Below are 18,698 nucleotides of genomic sequence, written 5' to 3' on the forward strand. Positions count from 1 at the left end.
AATAGCATTAACTGTGTTCAAGTCTCCATCCGCATCTCTCAACATTTACTTAAACCATAGACCTGGGATCCAAACCCTGCAATCACTCTCTTGCATAAAACACACACGAACAAATTAAGAAGAAAAAAAATATACTGTAGAACTTCTATTGTAGAGCTTCAACATCTTGAATTCTCGTTGAAGATGGTATCAGTAACAACTAGCAAGTGACTGAATCACTTCCAATTCATGGGCAGTTAAAATATTACTTATTTTTTATCTGACCAAATCATCCTAACAAATAAGTGGGAAAGAAAAAGTAATAAACAAATGAAAAAGCTAGATCCCACAGCTTCTGCTAAACTTTTATCAGCATAACTACATTCGAAGGAACAGCAACTAAAAACATAATCAAATACTGCCTGCTCCTCCAATACCCCAACAACCACATCTTTTAGTTATGGAAAAATTTCAGAATTCATGTTGGTGGTAAGAAATGGAGATGCTGTTGTATTTTTTATTATTTGTATTGCAAAATGAGCGATACGCATCCAAATAGAAAAAGCGTACGTTTACATTCTTTCTGAAACTAATATAAAAAATCATATATTACCTCTTGTGTATATTGCTGGGATTAGACTTTTTTTTTTTTTTTTTGGGGGGGGGGGGGGGGGGGGAAGATTATTAGGCTTCCATTACTACTGTCCCAGCAGTTCTAAGAGAGCATGACAGGAGGATCCAGCTCATTTAAGCGGTAAAATGAGTTGGAGCTGCAGTAGTTTCACTTCTGACCAATCTTAGTAAGACAAACTTCCAAGAACCTGTGAAGCTCTGCCGCATATACACGAGGGAAGTTCCTGTAATGGTCTACATGGGGGGACGACCCGAAGTTATAGGTCCATATCTTTCTCCCCATGATCTTCTGATCCTGAATAAACAACTCCACTGACCGAAACGGGATGACCTTGTCAGCTGTACTGTACATGTAGAGCTGAGGACAGGAAGGCTGATTCTTTGAGAGGATGAAGATGACCTTGTTTAATCTCCTGTGAAACACCAGCACCAATGCGTTAATATTTAAAGGTATTGAATCTCCATTATTATCATTTGAGGTAACGGAGGTATTTTTCTGATTCTATATCGTGACAAAAGGTACATCAGTTTATAAAAGTAAACAGATTACATACCGTCTTACATCAGGCAACTTCAGAATAACAGAGAATACCTTCTCCAAGATTAAAAGGAGAAAGGTTTCAATCAAGAGGGGCTCGTTGTCTTGCACCTTCGACATGCTCTTATCGGTTTGGGATTCATGTCCTTCTATATCCCCAACTGAATGGAGAGTTGTAGAATTGCGCTTCTTCAGCAATGCAGCAGAAAACCCTGCAGCCCAGACCTATCAAGGGTCAAAAAGGATATGTCAAAAAGTACACCCCTGAATTATACAGATGATCAAATAGGAAAGCCAACATCATGAAGCAACTGCATAAGTCAACACATTCCACAGAGAATCTTTTAGGGACGAGACCTTTTTACGGATTCATTTACAGAAAACACAATCAAATTGACAAGTAATTTACTAAGAAAAAACAGGTCTTCACGACTCTCATCTTTGATAAAATAAAAAAGTGACCTCTATGGATTTAAGAAGGTCGACCTTTTCCTCCCACTAACTTTGGGATTTCAGGTAGGGCCAACCACCTTTTCAGGTTGATGAGCTCTGCTCTCCTCAAAGTTCTCATCAAAACTCGAACTTCTTCACACTTCACTAGCAATAACACCTTCTCAAGAACTCTTACCATCTTGACATCTTCTAATAAAACATCTCTGATTTTTGCCCTTCTCCAGTGAAAGAACCTATGCCCAGGTACAGGTGCCTCTACAAATCCACATAGGTCCAAAGCCCCAAATTATCCCTCGAAGGCATCGGAAAAAGATCATGAACATTTTGTTCCTTTGATCAACTATTTCATCCTATCTCAATTAAAACTCTTCAAATAGGAAGCCTCTGAAATATCTCAAACGATAGAAGATCACTTATAGTTGACAGTTATAATCTTAATCTTGCAACTCCAAATTCTACTAGTTAAGAAAAGTGGCTTTCCACCATTTCAAAAATAGTTCGAGTCATAGATATTGCCTTAACAGCTACCCTTTCAAAGTTCAGGCATTTGGCCCACCAAAACAAGCCATATTCTGACAGGCACACCAGGAAAATGCAAGGAGAAACTACTCTAACAACTATTAACATTTTCCATTTATGCTTACTTTTATAACAAAGGGTAATGGCAATGGCCTACGATTGCTGCTATTTATTCCTCATTCCGGTGTTTTTCAGTTAGCATGCTTTGGCTCATCCTTTCAAATCCTGGGGATAGACCATACACACAACAATCTACCATGTCAGACTCTCTTGTCATAGGCACAGGGAAATGGCCTTTTTGATGACTAGGAGACAAAATAAAAAAGCATTCATTAAGCATTTGTAGTGAGCTATTGTCATTAGTAACACAATCTCATCTAGATGATTCTATGTTATAGCCTCGGCTGAAGTTCAATATATGTTCACAACATCTTAACTGGAATATTCACCAATCTCAACTCTGCCCAACTCTAGTCCCTCTTAGTGTTGCAAAATAAATGCAGTGTTTTGATGGCAATTTACTATTTCGAGTTGCGGCACACTAACCCATACGACCACAAAACTCTGATCCAAAGCCGTGTTGCTAACTCCCTGCTTCATCTAGGCAGGGGGAAGGTGAAACTTCTAGCACGACTTTAAAGCAATCACTGCTTGCAAGTTTCCTCTCCAAGCCAATTAATAGGGCAGTGTTTTGATGTTTCTTACTCCATAGATGGGAAAGAAGATATTATACTGACTACAATATGGACTGTGTGTGCAACCCATGAGACTTTTTATGCTTTGCAGAGCTCAATTCCCTGGCAGAGAGGAGGTATTTCCTTACTGCTTCGAAACTTGAAAAGGAAAGAACGACAACGTCATCCACCAAACCTGGTTGGTTGGGCAAGCAGTTCACTATGTTGCATGCATGAAGGAACCCATCCCGCCTGGTGTTTGTTTAGGCGACAAATTATTTGTAGGCAAGGTCTTGGACTTCTTTTGGGCAGCATAAGATAGTTCTTTTAATAGCATATTTCTAATTTATTTCTACACCCCCTTAGGTTGTTCAATAAGGACAAAAGGAGCGAGGAAGGCTTAATGAGCCGGAATAGAGCCTGTTCGAAAGCCAATTGACTTACTGGACCAAAAAGAAAGGACCTTGCAAAACAAAACTAGCTCCTCCTTTGTCCAATCCACCATTTCATCATCACCACTACTGTACCCCTAGCAGTCGTGTAATGCACTGAATTGCTGAAAGTGATAAATTTTTAACAAGACATTCAGCCATCCAGTGCAAAGAAAACTATCTAGGAGTGGTTGGTTGTTATAATACTATGCACCCTCTCCAAGTATTGATGACCAGTTTTACTGACTGACTCCATTCAATTGACCTGACCTAGAAAGAAAGTGTCTCATTCTGGCTCAAAGTTGATGCTATGCAAACTTAAGCCTTGATGGAAGCGTCTCCCATATTGTTATCAATATCTTACCCAACCTCTTAACATCACACCGCTAAATCCCGCATCATAATTTGAAGGAGTGAAGTTGAGAAACAGATGTTAAATGTGCTTATAGAATTAACTCTCAAATCCTTTATTGAACTCCTGAAATTTCTCAAGGGCCTTAGGTGATGCAGGACGATGAGGGGAAATAAGAAAATATTGGGGGTTTAAGGAATTTGATTTTGAATTCTGGGTAAGAATTAAGGATTTGAGAATGGGTTTACGATTTGGGTTAGGATAGGGTAAACCCAAAAGATAAAATGAAAATTTTATTTCAATTATTGTAGGATAGAGAAAAGGGCTAAAGATGTGTAGGGTAAGGAAATGATTAAGGGTAAAAGATTTGGAAAAGAGATTAATGAAATAATGGTTAAAGAAAATGGGGAAATGATTAAAGGTAGGGGTTTATAAAACATCATCATCTACTTTCAATATTTGATGTCCTCATCATCATAGGCTAATAAAACATAAAAAATAAGCCCAAAAAACATAAATTTAAAGTCCTAAAATAAAAAAATTAAATAAAAACTAAAATCTATTTTCAATATTTGATGTCCCATCATCTGGTTTGTGCTAAATTATATATATTTTTGGATGTTGTACTAAATTAAATATGTGTATCCATAATAATGAATTCATCACAAAGAGTGACAAATTACACCATTCATCCACGTGTTGTCACCCTCAATAGTCCAAATATATCCAAGTGTACTTTTTCTTGTAACTTTAAGGATCATAGTGACTAATTAATGACATTCATATCAATTTTTCCTAAAGGCGATCATAAAATTAGAAGTCTACTTGTCCATAGCAAAATTTCATTCCTTTGGCACTCAATTGGTATTTTGTCCCATACATGTGCCCCAATCAAAGGTGCCAAAAAGTGAGCACCTCAAGTCAGAAGGTTCATGAACCATATAAGCCTTTGAGGGAATGCATGCACATCTCACCTCAAAGGCGTGCACACCAAACAATTTTGAAACATCGGTGTGGCTTATCCAAAATACACCTACTAAGTGAAAATATTGTAAATCATAGCAACTTTATTCTATGGGGGAAACCTATACATCGAAACGATACGAGATTTTAAACCTTGATCACACCCTAATTAAAGATTAAACTACACCATTCAAACATTACAAAAGCTTGGTTCAAGTTATTACCTCAACATTACAAAGCATTATAACACATTCAAACAGCTTCAATAATTGTTTACAATTAGGATTAGGCTCATACAAAATCCTAAATCTAAGATATCTAAACACACACACACACATATATATATAGAAAGAGAGAAAGGGAGAGAGAGAGTTTCTATTGGCACCCCAGCTTTTACTTATTCTCGGCCATTGACTTTTTTAATTTTAATTTGGGTGTAATAAGTAAAAGTTGGGGTGCCACTCTTTTATAAATTGTCTTTTATCTTCTCCATTTTCCCAATAATACCATTTCAACTTTGCTCTCTTTCCTCTTTCACCCCCTCAACCCGAAAGAGGATGCCCTCTAGTATATATATATATATATATATATATATATATAATATATATATATAAATGCATATTCCAAGATAAAAGGTCCCAAGAATACTATCTCGAAGATAAATCCCAACCATTGGATTTTGCACTTACACTGTTAGTATTGTGTGTGAACATAAGAGTTAATTTAAATGAGTCTACCGATCCCAACCCACATATATATATATATATATTTATATTATGAAATTTTTAGAGTTCGTCTTTTTAAAACAATCAAGCCCTCCACATCATACATCACAGAGCAAACCACATTTTTTAGAACATTGACTATATAACTACCCTTTTTGGTGCCCCTACTTCAATATCAAAGAAAGGAAGAAATATATGAAAAGAAGAAGACTATCAAACAGCAGGTGTTAGTTAGCTTAGTTGGTAAAGTCTTTGGGTGATGATATAGAGATCTAGGTTCAAATCCTGCAAGCACCGAGTTACTGAACTCATTAAAAACAGGTTTACCAATCACAAAAAGAAGAAGAAGACTATCAAACAACAATAGTTGTGTTTAACAACTTAGTAGTGTATAGAGGAAGGACCACATCCCTGTTTTAAATCACATTGCCGTACATGTCCGGATGTGTCCTCGGCTATGAGTATCATGAGCCATGTTGTTTTGTAGATCAAATCAAAAGATGATTTCTCAATTTCATAAATATAACTGGGAGTTTAAGTAGATTTTGACAGTATTCGTAAAGTTAGGTTATGAAGTATCTTGATGAAAATTGGTTCTAGTCTCTGAAACATTGAAGAAAGTGAAATCAAGATCCAAACCTGAGGGCTTATTTTTGGGTCCCCTCCTGAATCAATCACACATCCTTTGATCTTATCCATGAAGTCACCTCTACGTTGCAAGTTCTCAATTATAGCACCATAACTGCATATGCAGCAGAAAATATAGTTATCAAACAAAGTAACAGTATAAAGAAGTCAGACTTCAAGCAACAAACAACAAAGTATCCTAAATAAAAGTTTCACAGTAGGTTCGAGATCAATTTAGACCTAAGAAGCACTTCAAGATGTCCTGTGATTTCTTCCTTAAGATAGTTTGTAAGTACAGGTAGGTAATAAGAGTCAGTTCACCTCAAGTTCCAACTTTTCTCTTTGCCCCTTCAACTCCCACTCCTCCACCTGTCCTCAAAACAAGTTTTGGACATTGTTGTCGGGGTTCTGTTCCTTTTGAAGAGGTCCGGTCACCCTATGAAGCTTATTGTAGCCATCTGTCAGCCCTATCTGCGACCAATTGCTCTTACATTGGTTTATTAATTATCAGTGCACATTTTGATACAGTGAACTGTTAGAAGGACAACAACGTCAGCTAACTGAATGGTATTAATCCAACTGGGGTCTTTGGAGAGAGCGTAATAACAGGGTCTTCCATTGCAAAGAGAACTCGTCTCATACAGTGATCTTAGAGATTTTGGGATTTCTATTCATGTGGTCAAAGATGAGCAAAGACTTTGAGGGAGTGCGTTTCCAAGATTTTGTTTTTAACTGGGATATCTTTGGTGTTAGTTAGCTCCCCGCGGGGCGTGTATTTTTTATTTCTTTTTGCTTTTCCCTTGTTGCTTTTCTAATCTTGTTGTTTGGGGGCTACCTCAGCCTCCCCTTCCTTTTATTTATACAATTTATATTTATCAAAAAAAAAAAAAAAAAACTGGGGTGAATTCTAGACGTTGTGTGGAGCCCATTGAGTGGTGGGCACTAAGGCTGCAACTATATGAGTGTCACATGTGGAGTAGAGACAGAGAAGGCAGTTTCTTCCCTCTCTTTTTTTTCAAACTCAAGTAATATATGGTCCACTACACAAATTTTTAATTTTCCACTCCAGTCTATCCAGGACCATATCTTTTGTTAAAGCATGCTTCCTAAATCCTTCAGAAGTGCATCAATCCATGCCCATTCCAGCCTTCCCTCGGTCACTTTGAGCCTTCATCCTGCACCCAGTCACATATTCCAACCAGTGCCATCAGTGGTCTTCGTTACACACACGGAAAAACCATCTAAGTTAAATATCCTCTACTTTATCATTTCTTAGGGCCACTCCTAAGTTCCTTTGGGTGTCATATTTTCCAATTTTCTTTCCTAGTCTTATACCATCCAGTTCTACAATGCCCACGATACACGTACATTTTTTTTTTTTTTTTTTTTTGGGGGGGGGGGTAAGTTGGACTTGCACCCAAGACCTCATACTTGCTATGATATGTGCATGTCATTTATTAGTCTCTTGAAATTCAATTCCGTCAAGCATAACCAGTCTTATTACCATCTTATAAAATTTACACCATTCAATTACAAATTAAAAAGACAAAAAATAAGGGAACATAACACAAAATAAATAATAAAACTGAACATAAAAATCAGGGAGGATAGCAAATCATGTAGGCAATTATTACACTATATGACAAGGCATGGCTAAAGTGATTTTCATGGGATATTCATCCTTCCCGCTATAAATCTTGTTGCAGCATTCTTCATCAATCCAAGAAGCAGTAACTAACTTACCATAACATTCAAATGCTGTCCAAAAAAGCATACCCAAGTGTCCATTGGGGGTCTATCTTTCTCCAAAAATCAATTATAATAAAAAATAGTGTATCAATGGTAATTAGAGTCTGAATTAACGTACGCAAGCCAACCAGTATTGCTGAATGTGTGGAAAAGCAAGCTCCGCTCCCTTCCATCTTCTTTCTCCTCCTCCAACCATGAAACCAGCTCCTCCGCCAACACCGAGATCCGTTTCTCGACTCTCCTCCCTAAATCAAACCATATTAAGTCTCTCACTGGAACGACGAATGTCACGGCGTGAATTCCCCTCGGAGCATACAATTCCACATACCTCTTCAAGTGTTTCGGCTTCGCTCCAAGCCAACCTAACAACACTACCGTTACAACAGGCCCTCGATCCCCCACAATCCCTAGATTTCCACCATTAACAGCTCCTGAAACTCTGTTCCACTCGAAAAACTTCTCCTTCGAATCATGGACGACTCGATCGACACCTTCATCTGAAACACGAGAGTTAAATATCTGAGATGCAGATAGCGAGAGCAGAAACCTTAATGAATTCGAATTCGGTGGATGTAGCGAAGATCGGAAAACAGAGAATGACGCAGATCGGATGCGACTGGAACCAGCGAGATTGTCGCAATCGTTCCGTACGAAATTTGTCGCAATGAGAGGCAATTTAGGGTTTCGTGTCGTATTCAAGAAGATATGAGAAGAGCTTTTAGGATGGAGTTTGAGAGAGTGTCTGCTGAGAACTGAACGAGGGAAGTTGCGACTGAGATTGGTGGAATTAAGAATCCTTACTGAAGTTTCCATAGTGGAGATAGAAGTTGCGACTTGCGAATGATATTTGTGGAATTACGGTCGCAAGATAGAAAAGGATGTTTTTGTCGAAAACTCGAAATGGCACTGTAGCGTATCGGATATCTATCGAATTACTACACGGAGTAATACTGGGGTGACTTTTCTCTTTACTGCAATTCTCACATTTCTGACGTGGAGGTGCGCACATAACCGTAGATGACTTTTACACGTATCTCGAGTAAACACATCTATGACTATCACATCATTGCAGTGAGAATCGCAGTGAGAAATGAAATACAAAATCCCCAGGATTTTCCTACTACACGACATACTCGTTGGGCCGTTACTCATCACACGTCAGAATCCAGCTTCACTGGAAGGGAAAATTTTAATAATTAAATTAGGGGTCGACTAGTTGCACACCATCACAACCTTAAAAAATATTCTTATATATTTTTAACCTAGTGATTGGACTTCAATACGAATCTTTAATGGTTTAAAGTTTATTCATATTCTTGCAACTTTGAATTCCCTACTCATATGCTTTATTTTCTCATGATTGATTTTGCTTGTATTCTCTTTGGAACCAAAGTATTTCTTACAAAATGTTTCGAAACGTGCAACTTTGTAAATATGGTTTAGAAATGATTAAGTATTCCTTACAAAATTTATTGAACTAGCAAAAACTTCTACGAACATGATTAAGGAAGAAGAAGAAGAAATTGAAGGCTGGGCTAAAAGCGTTTTCTCCATCAGAAAAAAGACACCTTTGGGCTCTTTTTTCCTTAACTATTGTTAGGGGATTGTGGAACGAGAGAAATAATAGGGTGTTCAAAAGTAAGACGAGAAGCTCTCATGACGTTTTCTTAGAGATTTTGGACTATTTGTACCTTTGGTCAATATTAAATAAGGAGTTCTCGGGGAGTACTTTCAATTATTTTGTTTTTAGATAGAATTCTTTTTGTAACATCTAGTGTTCTGATTTTCTTTTGATGCGTTTTGCTTTCTTTTCTGAGGAGTTATCTTATAAATCTTCTCTTTCTGTATTTTTGTAATCCTTCTTTCATCAATTTAAATTATACTTATAAAAAAAATTAAGAAAAAAACAAAAACAAAAAGAGTGCGACATTTTTTAATTAATTTTGCAGTGTAATAATCCAAATGGAGTGGAAAGGGGAATTTTTAAGTGATGGGATGCAATTAGTAGTAGGTGGTGTGCAACTAGTCGGTCCGTTAAACTATTTTATGTACATAATATATATATATATATATATAAGATGCTTTAGGATTCTAGAGGACGAAATTCTATGAACTTTGAAAAAAAATCCTCAAACAATTCTTTTCATCATTGAATTTTAATATTAAAATTGGGATTTTCAAAACCTTGTATCAAGCACAAAAAAAACTGTTATTCTTTGAAAACATAAAATTGGATTCGAGTTTTTCTTATGAAATTTTGAGGGTTGTGTTGTTGGATTGCTAATGTGGTAATTCATTCGAGCAAATCGACCCTTAGTAAGGCTTGAAATCTTAAGAAGTTATTAAGGAAAGTGTTTCACTAATTAGAAAGAGTCATGATCCAGTGTGGTGTCTCGTACCTATAGATAAGAATGGTGTCTCTATGGAACTTTTTGATTTGAGAATAAACACATAGCACTGTGTGAACAACTTGGTTAGGTGCTCAAGGTGTTTTAAACTTCAACTAAAGCATGTCACATACACACCGTTCCTATTTTACAGAAACATGACACCTTATTCAGTCATGAGTCAAATATAAATTATAGAATATACTTAATAAATTGATTTTTATGACTTAAAAGATGGTAAAGAATGTGAATGTATTTGTGAAAAAATTCTAGCAATCAATCGAAGGTGCTAGCTTGCTAAGTTAGTTTAAGCTTGTTAGCGAGGATGAAATGATCTCGGTTATAAAAAAAAATTGTACAGACTAGTAACAAGCATTTGGCTTGCTTTAAAAAAAAATGAGATGGAAATAGAAATACAAGTTTTGTAGGATTCAATTCTCATTGTACCCTTCAATTAAGTTATCCACTTAATATTTCAAAAGAGTTTACGTGTTTATTTCTTTCAAGGCGGGTGTAACATTTCCCAGAAAAATCATTTTCCTCCACCTTTCAGACAATTAAACATTTTTTTCTACTATTTTTTTTAATTTTTATATTTCTCACTAGTTCTTACCTCTAAATAAAAAATTAGGTGTCGTTGACGTTTCATAGGCACAACATTGAATTCATTTTCCAATGGAATTTATTTTCCCATGAAAGTATTTTGTTTTTCCCTCTAATGACACAAATCCTGAAATTTTTACTCCCTCGCATTAGTCTATTATATAAAGGTAGCTACAAGCATTTTCATGAGCATCATTTTTATTTTTATAAGTGTCATTCAATGAGCCAAGCTTTAAAGAAGGGTGAGCTAATAACCTCGACGAAATCTAGTCTGTGTACTACCCATTTTTATAATGGGTTGGGCCTTAAGATAATTAATATGCCTGATTGAGTTCTCTTCTTTGGTTGAATTGTTTGGATCATACTGCAATGAATCAAGGTTGATGAGGGATTTCTAAATGAAACACGAGCATGCACCTATTATATTATTTCTATTGGTATCTATGCATTGATAACAACGAAACAGACGAATCTTAAGCACCAATGCCCAAATCAGTTTTCCATCACACAAGTATATGATGCTCAAATCATGCATTTTGGTCGTGGCCAAGAAAAAGAAAATAATAAATTTGTGCTCCTACAATGGCCAGTGACTCTATTTTAAAAAAAAAAAAAAAATCATTATTACATGTATGACAAACAAGTAGGTTTGGCGTGGTATTCACCAACTATTGCACAAGTTGCTTGTCACATATCATCCTATACAATTGAAATTGATTTGGATGTCAGAGTAGGATAATTATTTAGGATATATAATATCAAAAGAGATGATTGGAGAAGATCATAAGTTCCACATGACTAGTACCATATATATTATGGTTTGGGAGGATTTTTTTTAATCGAGATATCCAAGTCTCTTAGATCACCAAACCAATTCTCGAGGCATTTGTAACCCCATTCATAATCCCCTCACCCGCACAAGATAACTTTTGGGATAAGTTCCTAAAGGTATCCCCTAAGATCCATCGCATATTGAGGATGTGTGGTCTTGGCCATATCACCAACCCTTTGGGGCTACTTGGGAGGATTTTACTATAATAGTTTTCAAACCCAATTTGGATCTTATGAGTCAAAGTCTTCAACTTGGTTTAAATTAATTAATATATGTTCAATCACAAAACATTTATATAAATCACAAACATTATAAAAGGAATAATGCTGAAGTGACCCCAAACTAAAGCCTCATATCGCACTTCTTGACGTGAAAGTGTATGGGAGCCATGGATGCTTTTCATTAAGATATGAGTGAAAAAGAATCTATGATTCCTATCCACTTTCATATCAAGAAGTGCAACATGAGGTTCCAGCTTGAGGTCACTCTAGCACAACTCTTAAAAAAATATTATTTCAAACACAAAATCATTTATATGGACCATATACATTAAATTCTAAAAATTAATTATTTTAGCGATTTCATATTAAAAGTGATTTTAATCTATATCTGAAATCTCAATATATATCTGGCTGGGATGAGTTTAAAATCATATTGATGTTAAGTATCTCAAAGGGGTAACTTTAAGCCATTGTTAGCCACACTTTGTTATTTTAGTTGAACAGTTAGAAGATAATGAAGATTCATGGAATTAAAATAAAAAATTTAAAATTATAATGATGAATGCACTCGGTCTTGGTACATGGCTAACGTGGCAAGACATAGAACAACACATCTTTTTCTTGTGTATCCTGATGAAAATAATCTATGGTTATGTGCCCTTGCCACATCAGTTGCATACCAAGATTATGTGCATTATTCACGATTCCATTCAAAATGAATTTGGGTATGTGGCAATGGTAGAGAATTGTACATCTTTTTTATGTATCCCGATGAAAATGATCTATGGTTATGTGCCCTTACCAAGTCATTCGCGTATCAAATCGCGTGCATTCATCACTAGTCTTTCAAAATATTTCTCCAATTCCACGATAACGTAATATGGGCGTATTTTAAGGTTCGAAGTGCACAATAGCGTAAGTTAGAAACTAGCACGTTAAACCTTTAAATTTGTCGGGAAAAGAAGCTTAAACTTAAACTAACTCCAATGGAATCTTGAGATTCATTTGGCCTAAAATCAACCACAGCTCCAAACATACGCTCACCACAGAAAAAGGAAGCTCACTGCAACATTTCAAAACATCATTTTCTGCGTTTTATAATTATACTTGTCTCTCAGTGTAATATCATTTTAGGTTTCAATGTCTTCTTCATGTGCCATTTCATCTTCAACAAGAACAGAGTTTCTTAATCCCTTCGGACACCGATATCTCGTACCCTCCAGAACTAATCGGCACAGTAAGTTTCTTTTTTGGTTCAATCTCAGAGTTGAAAATATGTGTATTTGATTGATGAATTTGCTATGTTTATCTTGAAAGAAAGCAAATGTGGAATGCTTAGAAGGAATTTTGCTTGGAAGGGAATTGTTGTTGCAGGCGTTTCGGTTATCGGTTCTGGTTTGAGTACTGATCCTGTTCAAGGTCAGTTTTGTTTTCATTTTTATTGGTTGATGTGAGGAGTGATGTTTCATTAATGGTGGTTAGGCTCTTGTTCAGGGGCGGAGCTGGTGGGGGCAATTGCCCCCCCACAGAACTTTGAGACACCCCTATATTTTCAACTAATTACATGCCCCATTTGCCCCCACACCCTCACCTCCCTCCAATTTTTTTCGGTGACATTGCCTCTTTACTGGGCTTCTCATATACCAATTGGAAATGACCTAAATATCCTTCTCTTCAACTTCTAACCAAAAACCTCTGAATTTCTCCCTAAAGCCATTCATCTTCAAGTTCTTCAACTAACCATAGTTTGCCCCCACTACAAGAAAATCCAGGCTCCGCCCCTGCTCTTGTTAGTGGTTTTTTTTGTTCCTGAGGTGGTTGTACTTGTACGTGGTAGGTCATCTCTATCCCCATTCCTTTTTATTGTAATCAGATTTACTTAACAAAAGAAAAAAAAAAAAAAATCCTCGTGATCATACTCTTTATTTTGAGACTCTGAATCATCCATGATCAACCACCCTTCGATCGATCCTTTCTGATTCGGGCTGGCAATGGGTCGGATATGAATATACTTTGCAAAAGTGGGTAAATAGATATGGATAACTGAATATATAGTTGGCTAAGGATACGAATACATGCTTCAGGTAAGCGGATATTATCCCACCAATTGCCAGCCCTATTTCTGATTGAGTTCTTATTGGTCTAGTAGAAGCCTGCTTCCTTTGTTAAGGACCCATCCATTTGAGTTGAGCCTAGTGCTCCTCCACCCTTTCTTCTACTCTTTTTTTTGGTTCTATTTCACTTCATCTTTCTATTGGAAAATTACTATTCTATCCCAATGGAGGTGCATTTGGCAAATAATAATGCAATTACAAGCAATTTTCAATGGAAACGTCATCTTACAAGGTGAAGACAATTGATATTCAAGGCTATAAAATAATGTACATCTTTGATCTCCACAAGTTTGAGGGAGGATATTAGAACAGAGAGGAGTGTCATATAAAGCTGCATGAAATACATTGAATCACGACTAATGTATCTCATCATAATATGGCAAGTTGTGTAATTAGAATATTCTATTTGGATTTTCTAATTATGATCTATATAAGCTAGAGTATTAATTAGAGAACAATTTGGTTTTCTAGTAAGGGAATATCTAGATCAGCCTTCTATTTTTAGAGTCAAGTAATCTTTTATTTAAGCTTACTAGGGTCTTGTAATTGCATCAAATTTGAATTGAATTCACTCTTTCAACATTTATGGCATGTTGTTTCCATCGGATAATAATTTATTACTGATTATAATTCTATTTTCAAATTTAAGAGAATTTGACAATTTTTTGAGTCCAATAAGCTTATATTTTGTTTTTCTAGTTAGCTGTTTTTTGCATATGGAGTTCTTTTGAGGATTTTTTTTTCTTTGTTTTTGGATTGATGAGCTCTCACATCTGCAGCATTGGTTTGAAAATTGTTCACTTCAAATATTGAGAGATTGCCTCTGCATGGATGTTTATGTGCAGACCATAGAGAATTATAGCCCTTAATTCTTTATGAGGAATTCCTATGGACGATGAGCATAAATCACTGGAATCCGGATGAAAGAAAAAACCTCGTATTTTGAAATATGAAATTTTAATTCTTGAAAAATCATAACAATATCTCAATATTGGGAGCTCAGTGTTTATCTGCCTTACATTTATCTGAAATATCTCAACTTTTTAAGTATAGGGAGAATAGTCTTTTTTCCCTCTCAAATCATACTTTTTAAGTATAGGGAGTATAGCCTTTTTTCCCCTAGGGAAAAATAAAGAAAGCACAAAGGGTGTATCCATCCCCAAAAAAACATGATGCTTTAGTCCTATATGCACCTTTTTTTTTCTTTTCATTTTGTTCTTTTTAAATAGATAAATGATCATAAATTTTTTTGGAGAACTTATTTATTCTTTAGTATCTCTCTCTCATGCACATGCATACACAACTCGGGATTTGTGATTATCTCTACACACATACACAACTCGGGATTTGTGGAATTTTATCTCTAAAATTTGTAAACTTGGTTCAATTTGAATTCTAGGGATGGAGAGGTTACCATTCAAGCCAGAGGGCTACAATTTTTGGACATGGCGAGGTCACAAAATACATTATGTGGAACAAGGAGAAGGATTTCCCATTGTCCTTATCCATGGGTTTGGTGCTTCTGCTTTTCATTGGAGGTTTATCTTCTCTCACCTGTTTTCAACTTTGCCATTGTGTTAATGTACAATAGGAACTTGCATCAAACTTTCAAACATCCTTAATTGTTATTATCTATGTCGGACATTGTAGAGAATTTTCTCTTAGTCTGAATCTTTCATATGAACATATGTTTCAGTGTGATGTCTTGCAGCATTAATGTGTGTTCCAATTATTAGGATGGGTTTTATCATGATTTGACTGTTTGTTGTGAAATCTGAAATTACAACTGACAGCTTCGTAGGGGAAAATGTTATGTGATTTTAGCTTGTTAAGTATGCTTCTCTTTTTGAGTTTTGAAATCCATCTCTATCCTTGTTCACTGTACATCCTGAAACATTACAAGGCAGATTGGAAAATATTAACTCTTGTAAACGTTGTTTCCTGATAAATGTATTGGGTAGACCACCATGCTAGCATTCCTTCATAGAGTTTGCTTTCTCCTTGACTTGTAATTGATGTGATTTTCCTTGAATGCATAATGAAATTCTCTCTGTTTGCCATGTGAGCCAGATACAACATACCAGAGTTGGCTAAGAAGTACAAAGTTTATGCTTTAGACTTGCTGGGGTTTGGCTGGAGTGATAAAGCACTTATAGAGTATGATGCCATGGTATGGAGAGACCAAGTAGTGGATTTCTTGAAGGAAATAGTGAAAGAACCAACAATTTTAGTCGGAAACAGGTGATAGCCTACAATAGTTGATTTATTAATAATATTCTTTTCCTGCTGACACTTGATACACACATCAATAAAATCTTCTTGAATTTGTAAAAAAAAATAATGTGTACATCAGTTGATGTAGTGGTTTTGTAAGTTTGTCCTGAATCTAGAAATTGCTTGTCACTAGTACACATTGGTACCATAGAGGATAGCCACTCAGTTCTGAGCCACTTCCTCCACAATGAGTTCTACTGTTTTCTCATGAGGAAAGCTTTTGACAGTACTAAAGGCCTGACTCTTATGTAATGAAGTTCCCCCAAAGAATTCAATCATGAAGTCAATTAATTTTTCTAAGATTCCAAAAGCTTTCATGGAAGCTTGTCTCTTCTAGGTTTGATTTTGGTGCTCTATTCAGTTCTTTGTGTGCTTGATCTGATTGGACTCAATTGAATTCTTAAACTAGTAAATGACATCTCTACCCAATAAGACAACATCCCGTCCCCAAATTACTCGCAATGCAGTAATTCCACTACTTGTACTGTAACAATGCACTGGTCTTACTTAACAACTTGCTATTAATTATCATCATATCTCAGAAATTGGAAGGCAAGGAAAAAAGGTACTAAATTACTCTTCAAGTGATTGTATGGTTTCTGATAGCTGACTCAAAATCAGAAGCACAGGTGTTATATAATTCCAAAACAACATCCATATTTGAAAGGAGAATCGGAGAGACACAATATACTTAATTAATATAGATTATATCCTTTGTGATCCTTCTCTTACATATGAATTTTCTGATAGTGCTGGTATGTAAAGTCCATCTCTGTTTCAATTGTTATTATGTGAAGAAGAATTTTGAATAGATAAGACTGCAGGATTGGCATACAATGCACAATCAAAGAATAAAGAGTTTATGGAATTCACATCTCCAGTCCATGAGCCCATTCTCAAGATATATAATGTTTTTCTATTGCTTTGTCCTGACATGTCCGGGATGATTCTTATAAAATGCCCTTGGAACTTTTGAACATGGTGTTTTTCAGTCTTGGGGGATTTACTGCCTTGGTTTCAGCATCAGACTGTCCTGAGCAAGTAGTTGGAGTTGCATTACTCAACTCTGCCGGACAGTTTGGGAGTGCAAGTGGGGACACTGAGAACAACTCCAACGAAACAGTTTTACAGAAGTTTCTAGTAAAGCCACTGAAGGAAGTTTTTCAGCGTATAGTTCTCGGATTTCTATTCTGGCAAGCAAAGCAACCTGCTCGCATTGAATCCGTCTTAAAAAGTGTATGTCACTTACTTCCCAACTCCAACAAGAGACTCCTCTTTTCAACCATCTGATTGTGTCATTTTTGGTCTGGAAATGCTTAGGGGAACACATTCAACAATTGATCTTGATCTCCTGTATGGATGTCAAGTGTTCAACACTGTTACTTGTGTCTATTTTTATGTACATGTTCCATTATGTGCATCTAATGAGAGATGAATGTATTCTTTGTCAATACAGGTATATATAAATGCTTCCAACGTGGATGAATATCTTGTGGAATCAATAACAAGACCAGCAGCCGACCCCAATGCAGGAGAAGTTTATTACAGGTAATTAGAAAATCTCCTTAGCAAGATTTTTCTTGAAGACCATTTTCCATATTTGTTTTTTCACCATTAAAATAAATGTTTTAGATAAGATGGTGTTATGTTCCTGGGTATCCAAATGGATTTCAAGTGAGTGAGATTGGTTTCCAAAATGCACAGTTACCATGCTCTACAGAAAAGTTTATTTCCATTCCTTGTGAACCACTTATTTCACAGGTCTGATGGCCAAAGCACATCGGATTGTTATTATTAGCTAACCTTCAATTAATTCCTCTTCTTGCTTTATATCGTTTGCTGCTTTGATTTCTGCAGGTTAATGACTCGGTTCATGTTGAACCAGACCCAGTACACACTCAATAGTGTCTTAGACAGACTGCGTTGCCCACTCTTATTGCTTTGGGGTGACTTGGATCCTTGGGTGGGGCCTGGAAAGGCTAACCGAATCAAAGAGTTCTATCCGAACACATCTCTTGTGAGTCTACAAGCTGGACACTGTCCACATGATGAGGTTCCAGAGCTTGTTAATAAAGCTCTCACCGAATGGCTGTCGTCTCTGAAACTTGGACCATCTATCCATATGAGAATTTAATGTGTGTTGTGCAGTTAAATAATAGCTTTATGGTCATATCTGGATCTAAATTATTGTTGTAACCTAGATGTAATAGTTATACATTTTTTTGGAAGCAATATATAATACAATCTTAGATTGAATGTGAACCACTGCTAGTGAAACCTGATTATTATAAGACAAAAGTGGATACAGTAATAGCTTGATTCTAAACCAGAAACTTGAAGCTGTCAGCTCTCTATGTTGGTGAGGTTTGTGAGTGTTGATAAGAGGATCTCAGTTTAGAAACCTGTCTTCACGCGGACCCAGAGAATTTCCCTTGCGGGCTGCACTATTCGTATATAGAAGAAACGAGAAAAATTATAAATAGTAAGGGAATTATAGGAAAATAGATTTTTAATAGAAAATAAGAAGATTTAGAAGAAAAATCTTTGAAAAATGAGAAATGATGGTTTCTTGGTTTTTGCAACTCAAACTCGTGGAGAAGACAAATTGATTATAAACCCTAACA

General features: G+C 36.1%; 2 protein-coding genes across 2 annotated transcripts; one reads left to right on the plus strand and one right to left on the minus strand.

The window, feature by feature from the left end:
• Positions 1 to 647: 647 nt before the first annotated feature.
• Positions 648 to 8,533, minus strand: LOC147407368 (alpha/beta-Hydrolases superfamily protein). Its single transcript, XM_086435901.1, has 4 exons — positions 7,762 to 8,533; positions 5,907 to 6,009; positions 1,167 to 1,375; positions 648 to 1,025 (listed from the first exon to the last, which is right to left on the minus strand). The coding sequence occupies exons 1-4, from the start codon at positions 8,454 to 8,456 to the stop codon at positions 761 to 763; spliced, it is 1,272 nt and encodes a 423-aa protein (XP_086292027.1). The 5' UTR covers positions 8,457 to 8,533; the 3' UTR covers positions 648 to 760.
• Positions 8,534 to 12,680: 4,147 nt separating this feature from the next.
• LOC147407369 (alpha/beta-Hydrolases superfamily protein) lies at positions 12,681 to 18,336 on the plus strand. The gene is made up of 7 exons (XM_086435902.1): positions 12,681 to 12,923; positions 13,004 to 13,105; positions 15,200 to 15,338; positions 15,871 to 16,041; positions 17,067 to 17,310; positions 17,531 to 17,622; positions 17,932 to 18,336. Exons 1-7 carry the CDS (start codon positions 12,827 to 12,829, stop codon positions 18,206 to 18,208), a joined length of 1,122 nt encoding a protein of 373 aa, XP_086292028.1. The 5' UTR covers positions 12,681 to 12,826; the 3' UTR covers positions 18,209 to 18,336.
• The last annotated feature ends 362 nt before the right edge of the window (positions 18,337 to 18,698 follow it).

Source organism: Akebia trifoliata, chromosome 3, assembly GCF_017979445.1.
Source record: "Akebia trifoliata isolate Shusen 1 chromosome 3, ASM1797944v1, whole genome shotgun sequence".
NCBI lineage: Eukaryota > Viridiplantae > Streptophyta > Magnoliopsida > Ranunculales > Lardizabalaceae > Akebia > Akebia trifoliata.

Bases quoted from the DNA above. Each gene is read 5' to 3' on its own strand.
- LOC147407369 (XM_086435902.1), top strand. From the start codon at position 12,827: ATGTCTTCTTCATGTGCCATTTCATCTTCAACAAGAACAGAGTTTCTT. The intron at 12,924-13,003 runs GTAAGTTTCTTT...TTATCTTGAAAG, and splicing joins CTCCAGAACTAATCGGCACA to AAAGCAAATGTGGAATGCTT. The intron at 15,339-15,870 runs GTTTATCTTCTC...CATGTGAGCCAG, and splicing joins GCTTCTGCTTTTCATTGGAG to ATACAACATACCAGAGTTGG.
- LOC147407368 (XM_086435901.1), bottom strand. From the start codon at position 8,456: ATGGAAACTTCAGTAAGGATTCTTAATTCCACCAATCTCAGTCGCAAC. The intron at 6,010-7,761 runs GTACGTTAATTC...CTGCATATGCAG, and splicing joins AGCAATACTGGTTGGCTTGC to TTATGGTGCTATAATTGAGA. The intron at 1,376-5,906 runs GTTTGGATCTTG...GACCCTTGATAG, and splicing joins ACCCAAAAATAAGCCCTCAG to GTCTGGGCTGCAGGGTTTTC.